Consider the following 11,649-nt stretch of genomic DNA (forward strand, 5'->3'; position numbering starts at 1 on the left):
GGGGAGGTCACAGAGGTAATGTCATAAAGGGAATGATAGTTGTCCAAGTTGTCCCCACCCTCAGCCCCTCCTCCCTTTAACATTACCTCGTCCTGTTGCAAGAGACCCCTTTGGCCATACGGAAGAAACTTTTTTGAAGGCTTAGCTCAAAAGCCAACCCTTCTGAAACTTTTCCTGACATCCTCTTCCATAAATAGACTTTCTCTAATAAATATGAAACACTTCAGTGCACCTTTGTACACATCCAGCCCTTTTACTGGCCCCTCAAGTGTTACAGGGATGGAGGGCCAGACAGGGATGTCACCCCCCATGTCTAGCACATTGACGTTATCAAACAGCTTGGATATCAGGCTGGTGGAAAGGTCAGTTATTGTTTATTCAGTACCTACATGGCAGGTACTGTGTCAGATTTACATTATCTCCACTTTATAGATTAAGAAACTGAGGCACAGAATATAACTTGCTAAGATTCAGCAGCAAGAATCAGGACTCAAACCTTAGAGTTTTAGTTTTGGTTTGTTTTTTTTTAACTTCAACATGTCACTGAGGTTGAGTGCTGTCCAGCAGAGCTTTCTGCAGTGATGGAAATGTTCTGTCTACGTGCTGTGTGACATGGTAGGCATTAGTAACTTGTAGCTAACGAGCACTGGTGGGACAGAAAAAGTGGATTTTAAACTTTAACTGTAATAATTTAATTTTTCATTTTTCTTTTAGTTTCAAACATACAGCAAAGCTGAAATAATTTGTAATAATTTAAATTTAAATAGCCACATGTGGCTAGTGATTACTGTCTTAGCACAGGTAGAGGCAGAAGTCTTGGATCTGAAGTCCACCATCTTGCTCACTAGCTGGGAGATTTGGTGCAAGCTGCTGCATCTCAAGGAACATCAGTTTCCTTAGCCATGAAATGGGATCATTTTTTCTCTGAAGTGTCCTAGCCCAAATGAGCTTATTATGTGAAAAGGACCAAACCTCTATATAGGCAGAGAGAGCAATGTCAGAAACGGGGAGTCTCTGGGTCAGGGCCCTTGGCCAGGCTAATGTCAGGGGCCAATCAAGAGACTGCCTCTGGTGGGGACCTCCAAGCCCAAGTGCCAGCCACATGGTCTTGGGGAAGAAAGAGCCCCACCTTCCCTCCCTTCTCATATACACACAGAGCACAGACCTCATGCAGCCCCAAAGGGGCAAGAAAAGACTTTAATTAGGGGAGGGAGGATCCACCAGAATAAGAAAAGGTACAGTGAGCGTGGGAGCAGAGGAGCCAGAGCAGGTGGAAGGGCCCCAGCCCAGAAGCTCTGGAGGACTCACCTCTCCACCTCTAGCACAGGCACTGCACTGACAGACAAGGCGCAACGGCGGCTCCTCTCAGCTGGGAGGGCACCAAGTGGCCCCTGCAGCCAAAGGTTGCCTAGCTTTCAGGGCCCAGCTCCTGGGTGTGGCTGGTGGCCACCAGTTCAGCCCTTGTCCCCAGCCAGTTCTGGGTGGCCATCTTCAGGCAGAGCTCAGGAAGCTGGCAGAGGGTCCCCACCGCTTCTACTGGGCCCAAGGAAATAAGAGGACGAGGGAGAGGAACTGGAGTCTGAAACCTCCCTCCCTCCCCACCTGGGGTGGCTCCAGGGAGGAAAAGTAGTCGCCTTCTGGCTCCAGGCCCGCCCAGACCCACAGCGACCAATAAGGTACAATCACTGGGACCAGTCACAGCCACTGGAGATGGAGGTTGTTTGTTTAAAAAAAAAAAAAAAAGACAAAAAGGTTACAGTCTCCTACAAGCACAGAGTTTAAGTTTCAAGACGTTAAAAAAAATCTGTCCCGGCCCAGGGGACTGAACATCAGAAGCCAGCCTGACCAGGCACATGTGGCCTTGGGGCAGGTCCACTGCTGCTTTGTTGCCCAGCTAGCAAGCACACCACCCCCCTCCCGCATCTAACACCCACCCCGATTCAGCTCCCCTCCGCTGCCGCCGCTGCTGCCACTCTGGGGAGTAACTCCAGGACGCCTTCGCAGAGACACGGGGGAGGCTGAGGGGGATGGCCACGAGATCCAGCCAGATGGTTTAAAACTGTCAAGAGAACCAAGAGGCAGTGAATGGTGGTTATTACAGTATCCCGGCAGGCCTGCTCTGGGGAAGTGGGCTGACTTGAGAGCTGCCACTATAGTCAGATCTCTGAGGGACAGGGCTGGGTCCCAGGACACCCTGTGAACATGCTCTAATTCAGCCAGCATGCAGCGGTGACCTGTGAGGCACTGGCCCTAAAACCTAGCACTAGACAAGGCAAAAAAACTAAGGGTGATGTGGGCTTGCCATGCAGGCTGCCAAAAAGCCCTGCCACAGTGCCTTCCTTGGTGAACTGAGGGCGCCTTCTTTAGAGATGAAGGGCTCACATGCAAATGCTTGGGGATTGAGAGTCAAGGGCAGAGGGACTCAGGTTCTGGTACTTTGTATCAAGCTCTGGGAGGCCCCCAAAAGCGAGACAGGCCCGTGAAGTGCTTTCTGCCCTCAAGCATCCCCCATGGTGCCTAGACCAGCCCTGGACATTTTATAAGACAGAGGTTGTGGACCAATGGCGCACGGGCAAAACCCAGCCCAAAGATGAGCACTGTTTGGCCCACACAGTATTTAAAAGAGTATCAATCAGTTGCCAACCTTGAAAACATAGACAACACTGCATACAGATCCAGACTTTGAGATTCTTTTGGTGAAGACACGGAGGGCTGGAGCTGTGTGGTGGTGATTCTCTTCAGGTGAGGCACGTGCTCACCAGGTCCCCACATAGCCTACCTTGCTCGTGTGCATTACCCGCCAGATCCCGACATGCACCTGAGTGTGACACCCTGGCCAGATGCCAAGGTACTATCTTAGACCTTTGAGTTTGAAAACCTAACTCCAAGTCCTGGTGGCTTCACTTACTGGCTGAGGCACTCTGGGCAGGTGACTTAACTTCCAGAGCCCAGTTTACTCATCTGTGCTATGGGAATAAAACCTGATTCAAAGATTGTTTTAGGGGACCTATGATAAACCATTGTTTAAAATATCTCGGCATCATAGAAGAGAAATATATAAAAATGTTATGTGCTGAGTGTTGACAGGTATTTTCACGTCTGTTTCTTGGTAAAATTAGGACATTAGAGACAGGTGTACTTCGTACAAATGAATGGAATAAAAAACTGAGAAAAAAAGACTGTTTTAGGTATTGAGATGCGAAAATGTGCTTTTTTAAGCTGAAATGCAATTATCATAATTGAACAACTGCTGAATGAATGAGGCAAATATCACATTGGGACAGGAATTTAGAGGACTCCCAGTGCCCCGGTCATTTAACCTTGGTGCTACAATACATGGAAAGCTCACTATGACCCAGGTGATATGCTTTATATACATTTCCTCATTTAACTGCTCAACCACACTGAAAGGTACATATTAACAGTCTCATTTCACAGCCGAGGAAACTGAGGCTTAGTTGAGGGTTTTTGTAACATATCCGTGGAGGCAGTGGAGCTGGACACACACATTGGTGGTCTGACTCCACAGTCTGTGTGACCCAAACAAGCGTGCTCCCCTGGGTGCACAGCACAGAGGCTCTGTACACTGGCTGCCCGCAGTATAATTAAAGCCCAGGGGAAGCGGGTGTAATTTCCATTTTTAGGAATCTGAGCTTCTTCTGGGCTGGATCCGTCCGCTCCGGTAGGAGTAAACACTAATTCTACCATCTAGGGATCACAGTCAACTCTGAGCGGAACATGTCAACAAACCGAAGATTGTTTGGAAAAAGAAAGGAAAAAAAGAAGGCATGTCCTGAACATCTAAACAAGAACAACTGTGTCATCAGTTCATTAATGTAAACAATTCGTCCTCCTCAGAGGGCTGCAGTCCTCTCCATTAGGAAGGCACAAATAGCTGAAGAGGGATCTGGAGGGCTTACGACATGAAAAATGATGGAAAACAGGTTGAAGAAATCATGACTGAGAAACAGACGTTGAAGGAAACTATTCAAGTCAGTTTGGGAAGTGGAATTACATTATGATTAACTGTCCTATATTCCTAGAAAATTCACATGTGGATTTAACTTGCCTCACTCTGGGTTTGAAACAGATACAGGAAAGGACTCCATACTTTTTTCCTTTTTTGGGGAGGGGGTAATTAGGTATGTATGTATGTATATATGTATTTATTCATTTATTTATTTATAATGGGGTACTGGGGATTGAATCCAGGACCTCATGCATGCTAAGCATGCGCTCTACCACTAAACTATACCCTCTCCACATCCATACATTTTGAGATGTAGTAATGGGCGATTAAGTCCCCATAAGCGATTAAGAGAGGCATCTCCCAGATCCCTGAGATGAAAAATGCCCTGCAGCTCTCCTCCTGCCCTAAGGCACCTGGCTGACCCACTGCCCACCAAAGGTCCTAAAAGGCCTCAGGAAATATTCACACACACTACTTTCCCACCAGATGCTAACTTCTCAGCACAACCTGTGGGTCTTTCTACTTCTGGAAGGAAATCAAGAAGGCCCCTCACTTACATTCTTGAGGAACTCCTCGGCCACGATGCGCGCACGGGCATTGACCGACAACTTCATCTCACTGATCTCCTTGTCAATTTCCTCCATGAAATGGATCACAAAGTCCACCAACTTGTGTTTATACATCTGCTCTGTGTGGAAGTTGGTGATCAAAAAACTGATGTCATAGCCCTAGGGAAGGAAGACAGTGGGGAGAAGGGAGAGAAGAAACAGGGGAGAATCAGCATCCGGGGGGCACTTGGCTGGCCATGTTCTCTGTTCTCTCAGTCACGTGCTTCCGGCTGCCTGTGACCTCCTCCCAAGCTACATGCCCTGCAGTCAGCAGCCCACCTACTCTGGTGGAGTGTCTATGCTGGATCCAAAGGAACTGACCCAATTGAGAATTTTGTGTCTATCAGATATCTCTGAAGGCTACCTGTGGCACAAACAGTTACATTCAGAATGAGTCAAGGGAGAGTGAAGGGACCTGAAATCTTGTTACAGAAAAATCTCATCAAACAACAGGAACATTTAGTCCAGAGATGCTGTGGGAGAAGGATGGGACTGAGGTCTTTAACCATCAGATGGGCTGTGTGGAAAAGAGCAATTTTTATTTACTGTGGGTGTCCCTGGAGATCAGATCTAGGACCAGGAAAGCTTTTTGCTCAGGATGAGGACAAGCTTGGCTAGCACGTCAGACGAGCCTGATGATGGGGCCTGCTGCTCTGTGTGGTAGTGGCTCAGCCACGGGGGGTCTTAAGTCAATCTGGCAGGGAGTCTGTGGAGAGGACTCAAGTACAAAGTCAGGCAACAACTGACCCAGTGTCAACTGTGGCCTTGAGAGACAATGATTCAGTTGGTGGCAAAGCCTGGATTTCTGATTCATTTTGCCCTTTCTGCTGCTAGACTGTGGGTTCCGGGAAGGCATCTTCTTTGCCTTTTCCATGGTTGAGGTTGACACAACTGCTCCTAAGTTTATCCCTCTTATTCTCACGCCAGCCGAAATGGAAGCCAACTCTCAGGTCAGGCCATGGGTGCCCTACAGCTGGGGGAGCAGCAGTCCTGGTTCCAGAAACAATCCCAGGCCAGGGATAGTGGACTCAGTAGTAGAATCCTGGGTATTATGAACAAATGGATCACACGGTCTCACCTCCACTGGTTTCCTTCGAAGGATAAAGAAGTTCTCCGCTCGCATCATCATGAAGCGCATGAACTTGTGGCATAAAATCTTCTCGATCTCATCAGCCTGGTGAGAGCAAAGGAGAAAGGTGTTTCCCTAAAGCCAACACTCATGGCAACAGAAATCTATAGCCTGGTCTCCTGACTCCAACTTCCCTCAGGTTTGCTGGAGCCAGTGGGGTTTGGTACTGTAAATCATGGGGTAACCGGTTGCCAACTGAAAGGAGGGTCTACTACATCAGAGCCCTCCAATTTAATGGGGCATTATCATGATCTTACCTTCACCTATTCCAGAAAGGTAATTTTGGTAAGCCCAGATCTTTCACCTGCTCCTTCCAGAGTCCACAACTATATTCAAAACTGCCCTTTCCTTTCTCATTTCACTAGTCCTGCATTTTCCAAAATCTGATACATACTATGAAGGCTATCAGAGAAAACCTTAGGTGGTCTCTGCTTGATTGACAATGAACATCAATCCCCAAAGTTTCTCCCTGCTGAATATTTCTGAAGGAAGAATTTTGCAACAAGGTGCTGGTATGCCCTTAACTGCCCCCAACATTTGTTAATCTCCCCTTTTAACAAAGAGAGCAGGCCCTAGCATTACGGCTTTCTATAGGCGAAAGTGTCTAGTCTGAACTTAACAACCTTGTTTTGCTTTCATTGTGCTTATTTTTTAGAATTGCCCTCTACTTGTCAAGTCATATTTTTCCATTTATGGCACAAAATTTCTTTTTCAAACAAATTTAAATAAAATAAATCAATTTAAAGAAACCTATTAAGTAAGAAACTGTCCAGAGGGTACATAAATGTGGCAGAAATTATGGGGGCAGTGGGAGGGTCAGACATTTGTGAAACATTGTCTGAGGAAACACAAGAAACTGCACTTTGTTTTTAAGCCTAAATCTTACTTTCGGAGTTTACAGCTATCAAATTGATACCGGCACTATTTATTTTTCTGAACTGGACTGAAGAATAAGTCCAATTCAGAAAAGAACGTCTCTATGACCTGACAACAAACTGGCCCGTAGCCTTGGCTGCTGCATCTCCCACCTCCTAATCCAGAGTAAGGCCTGCGAGACGGGGCTGCTCCCTCTTTATCCTACTGAATTAATGAGTTTGGCAAATCATTCCCTGGAAACAGAGCCTGGGCTTCTCTGCACCCTGAATCTGGCACGATGATCTCTCGGATGGGGGTCCCTGGCCTCTCAGGGAGGCAGGGAGCTGCGGTGTGCTCACCTGTTTCACAGCGATGCTGACTCGGACGGAGTTGATGGAGCCTTCAATCAGAACCTTTTCCTTCTCATTCCTGCTGATGGTCACGGGTTGTAGCAGGAGCTCTTTGCTACTCCTGAGAACACAAAGTCACAGAGGCCTCTGTATTATAAAAGGACAAAACGCTCAGGGAGACCCCATGGCAGGTCCTAGAATCACTATCTGGGACCACAGAGTCCAAGGAAGAGGAGACTCACAAGCAGGGGTGCTCCAAGGTGGGGGCCAGCGAGAGTGTTCTCCGGCAGAAAGAGCACAGGCTCTGGAGTCGGGGCGAAAGGTTTTGAAATCCAGCCTCCTCTGTTATTTTCCTTGGGCAAGTTACCCTGCTGGAATCTCAATTTCCTCATTTGTAAAATGAGCCTGATTCCTATTTCACTGCTGAAGACTGAGAAAGATCAAACAGGGTCAAGTGTCTAATAGCGTGCCTGGCACATTGTAGGAGCTTTACAAACTACAGATCTTCTGTTACTAACTATAGGCAAACCATTTAGGGAATGAGGAGAGAAACTCAGAGACAAGGACAAGCTAAAATCAAACGGTTTGGCCTCTGCTAATGATCAATCCAGAATGATTTACTTATTCAGCACTAAGACCCCTCTCAGATCAGTTCCCACTTTGATGCCTCTGGACCCTAGAGATCTATAATGGTTGGTAATTGTGGAGGTGGTGTCTGTGAACTGTCAACCTTGAAAAATGTCTAGTGGAGGTTGGGGAGGGGGCGGGAAGGGATAAATTGGGAGACTGAGATTTGCAGATACTACCTACTATATACAAAATAGATAAACAGCAAGTTTCTACTGTATAGCACAGGGAACTATATTCAATATCTTGCAGTAACTTACGGTTAAAAAAGAATATGAAAACGAATATATGTATGTCCCTATATGACTAAGGTATTGCTTTGTACACCAGAAATTGACACAACATTGTAAACTGACTATACTTCAATAAAAATATTTGAAAAAAATGTCTAGTGGAAACCAAATAGGTTAAGTAGGACAACATGGCACATCTAATATCTGGTCAGTTTTCTTATATTCAAATCATCAACTTAGTGTGGTAACATCACTTATCTCAGTGTGTATGTCCCAGATTAAATTTTACAGGGGAAAAAGAATAATTTATTTACAAAACATTAAGTTAGATAAGAGGAAAATAACCCACAGCACAGAACATTTGGAGCAGGGGGATGAGAGTCCAGGTTGTTGGTGGTGGTGGTTGGGGGAATCCTCGAGCTTTCAATTAGAAAGGAATGGAGATGGTATCTCGGATAACTAAATCCTTGGTCTTCTCTTAAACTGCCAGAGGGCTCAGCAAAGTCACTCCTTGTGTCAAGTAATCTTGGCTCCAGAGTAGCTTCTCCCCTGGATTTTGTCCTACTAACCCACTGACCCTATTTTCTCAGCTTCAAACTGGGAACCACTGTTCACTTGGCGGCAAGACAAAATACTGTAGCTGTCCTGACAACTCCAGGATGGAAGTTCATGGCACCCTCTAGACAACAGCCATCTCTGGGTGCTGCACCCATCACCCCCACCCCTTCTCCTTCCCTACCTGACTTCCACTTCCGGCTTGTTGTGTCGTTCCACGACCTGGGAAGAGAAATTCTCCAGGCAGAGGGCAGCCTGCAGTGTGGCCCGCACGGCACTCAGGTAGGGGCGGAGAGTGGCAGTCTGCAGGAAAAACCCCAAGGGAGGATCAGAATCTGTCTCGGCAAACCCTCTGGTCCCCTACTCCAGCTACACAGGAGCCAGGCAGTACTGTCGATGCCTGACTCTCAGGCACCACAGTGAACAGAACAGAGTAGGCCTTCAAGGTGACTTTCATTCTAAGTCTAGAGCAGTGGTTCTCAACAAGGGACCATTTTGACTGCCAGGGGACATCTGGCAACATTGAGACATTTTTCATTGTCACAACTGGGGGTGGGGGTGCTGCTGGCATTGCGTAGATATCCTACAATGCACAACTAAGAATTATTCAGCCCCAAACAGTGCTGAGGTTGAGAAACTCTGGTCTCAAGGCACACAGGTGATTGACTGTCCTCAATCTGCCTTTTGAGCCAACAAATGTATAAATCTACAGTGTGCCAAGAACTGAGCTAGGTAGGGGCTGGGAATTCAAAGATGATGGGGGCCATCTCTACCCTTAAACAGCTCAACTGGGTCAGGGAGGCAGAGAAAGTAACTATAATACAAGGAGTGAATTGTGAAGTAGATTTACAAATTATATTTGCAGAAGAAACTGATTTTGATTTGGAGATGAAAAAAGATTAGGAGGATTTTACAATAACAAGTAGAAAAAGGACATTTCCAGTGGAGGGAACAGCATCTAGCTACACTGGCCTATCTCCAGTTCCTTGTATTAGCCAAGTTCTTTCTCACCTCAAGCCTTCACCTATGCTGAACTATCTATCTGCAGTCCTTTCTCCCCCTTCTCTGTCTAAGTCATCTTTTAGAGCTTGGCTTATTCAGGGCAAGCCCCTTCCTTCCTCAGAGAGGCTTTTCTTTACTTCCCTCTTCACAGCATTTATAACTTAAAATGACACCCCCTTCATATGTCTTTAATAAGGTAATTTCTCCTTCACTAGACAGTAAGCCTCATGGTCAATAGACCATGTCTATCTTATTCAAATCTACAAACTGTGCACCTAGTTCAGTCAGTACCTTACATATAGTGTCTTACTAACGAATGAATGATAGAAATAACTTAAGATGAGAATAACAAAAAAGGACATTAAGAGTTCTAGAAGTAGTAATGAGTACAATGTTCTGTATATTGGAAGCATTTTAGATTCAATGGATGAGGCCGCAATGGTAACTTAAGAGTCATCAGGAATCTCAAATGCCAGGCTACTGAGTTTAGCTCTTCTTTTAAGGTGGTAAAGAACTGCTAGGGCTTTCTGAGGGGGAAGTTACAGGACTACAGCTGCCTGGCGAATCTGTGGAGAAGGGACTGGAGAGGGAAGTGAGACAGAAGGCAGAGAGGGTTACTTAAAGAGACTAATGAAAGCTTGGCCTGGGGCAATGGAAGACAAGCAAGACCGTATCTGTCAAAATTCACAGATGGCAAACCTGAGAAGCGTGAATTTTAGGTGGCCAGCCCTGTGACGCCTGCCCTTTCACAAAGAGAATAGTACATCCTCATGTAATACCTCAACAACCTTGATGTTTAAAACACCAAGAGCCATGGCCTCAATTAGAAGAATATCCCAGGATTCCAGCTGAGGTAAAAGGACACAAAGCCAGCATTAGGAACACAAGAGGACGAGCAAGTTTAGGGGGAGAAGATGAGTTTTGATCTGGAGATCTAATTTCTAGGTGTCTTTAAGATATCCAGGTGAACCTCCAGAGAGCTAGGAAGGCTGATTTAGAAATCACCAGAATTCACGTGGTCATGAAGGCCTGTATATTAAATAGCTATCGCCAGGGAGAGTGTAAAGGAAAGGAAGGTAGTGAGTGAGCCAAAGTCTCAAGAGTCAGGAGCACCCAGTTATCAAATGGGATTTCCAGGAAGGGAGGGATCAGCAGTATCAGAGCTTACGTTCTACAGTAAGGCTGATACGGTTGAGTTCTGACCAGGAAAGGGTCTGGGTGGAAGCAGCATAAAAAAAGATCCTTCAGTGGGAAAACAAGGCTGGGCAACATCAAGAATGGGATAAGGAAGTGTGGACGCTTCCCTCAAAGAACTGTGGGCGCTTCCCTCAAAGAACTGTGGGGTCAAGCGGGCAAGAGAGAACAGGAGAGTGGATTTTGTGAAGGTCTACCCTGGGTGGGGAGGTGGCCCTACTACATGCCTCGGCGGCCTTACTACAGGCTGTAAGGCCTACTACGTGCCTTCGAGCCCACTTCCGGCCTCCTCCGTGCCTCAGTATCCCCGACCCGTTTCAAAAGCCAGACTATGGAGTGGAAAGGCCTGCTTCTTATGAGGGCGGCCCCCCGACCGCCCCTTCCTCAGTTCGGCCCCCGCCCCACCCTCCTTCTCCCAGCCTCACGGTGCCCCCACAACCCCAGCATCCCTCGGCCAAGGCCTCTCCGCTGCAAAGCCGCATCTCCCCCAAACCCAGAGCCTTGAGGCAGAACAGCGGGGGTCCCTGGCCCGGGGCCCGGCTCTCTCACCATCGCGGGCGCTGGCTGGGCCGGAAAGCGGAAGTGCGGAAGTGGCCAGCCCCGCGACGCCTGCCCTTTCGCGAGGAGCGCAGCCGCAGTCTCCGCCCGGGCTCCCGGACGGTACCATCTGTGCTCCGAGCGGGGGAGGGGGAGGCTAGGAACACCTGACCCCTCGGAAGTTTTTCCGCTAGGACTGTGTTGGTAGTTTTAGACTTCTGAAGTTTAAAATCACTACTCAAGCTTCTCCCGTTACCCTTGCAGCTCTCGCTTGTGACTTTGGCCTTCTTGTCGTCTTTGCTGCCGTCTTCCCTCACAGGCATGCAATGGTGCAGCCCGGCCTCAGGTTGGGCACCATATTAGGACAAGGCGAGGCGGAGGAGCCTTTCGTTCCTTCCGGTTCTGCGCCCCCATCCTTTCTCCGAGCCCCTCCTACCTGCTGCCCTCCGGGCTCGGCGGGACTCACTGCCCGACCGCGAACCCGGCCGCCGAGCCCCGCCCCCCGGCGCCCGGACTGTCCCCTAGGGTACGCCCGAGGCATACTCTCTCTATCCCACCTTCAGCGGGCTCGCTCTCTGCCCGCACTCTC

General features: G+C 47.8%; 1 protein-coding gene across 2 annotated transcripts; it reads right to left on the minus strand.

The window, feature by feature from the left end:
- Positions 1–1,166: 1,166 nt before the first annotated feature.
- Positions 1,167–11,221, minus strand: ARPC4 (actin related protein 2/3 complex subunit 4). Of its 2 annotated transcripts, XM_064496275.1 has the most exons (6): positions 11,073–11,221; positions 8,512–8,630; positions 6,922–7,033; positions 5,657–5,752; positions 4,528–4,698; positions 1,167–2,059 (listed from the first exon to the last, which is right to left on the minus strand). In XM_064496275.1, exons 1-6 carry the CDS (start codon positions 11,073–11,075, stop codon positions 2,054–2,056), a joined length of 507 nt encoding a protein of 168 aa, XP_064352345.1. In that variant the 5' UTR covers positions 11,076–11,221; the 3' UTR covers positions 1,167–2,053. The 2 variants fall into 2 exon arrangements, with proteins under 2 accessions (XP_064352345.1, XP_031326728.1); XM_031470868.2 differs by lacking the exons at positions 8,512–8,630; positions 11,073–11,221 and adding an exon at positions 7,155–7,347.
- Positions 11,222–11,649: the final 428 nt, after the last annotated feature.

This window comes from Camelus dromedarius, chromosome 17, assembly GCF_036321535.1.
Source record: "Camelus dromedarius isolate mCamDro1 chromosome 17, mCamDro1.pat, whole genome shotgun sequence".
NCBI classification, from domain to species: Eukaryota; Metazoa; Chordata; class Mammalia; order Artiodactyla; family Camelidae; genus Camelus; species Camelus dromedarius.

What these genes read in the sequence shown, in the direction of transcription:
- ARPC4 (XM_064496275.1), bottom strand. An exon ending in AAGCCGGAAGTGGAAGTCAG is followed by an intron (nt 7,034 to 8,511) that starts GTAGGGAAGGAG and finishes TTGTGTTCTCAG; the next exon opens with GAGTAGCAAAGAGCTCCTGC. An exon ending in TTCGAAGGAAACCAGTGGAG is followed by an intron (nt 4,699 to 5,656) that starts GTGAGACCGTGT and finishes TTCCTTCCCTAG; the next exon opens with GGCTATGACATCAGTTTTTT.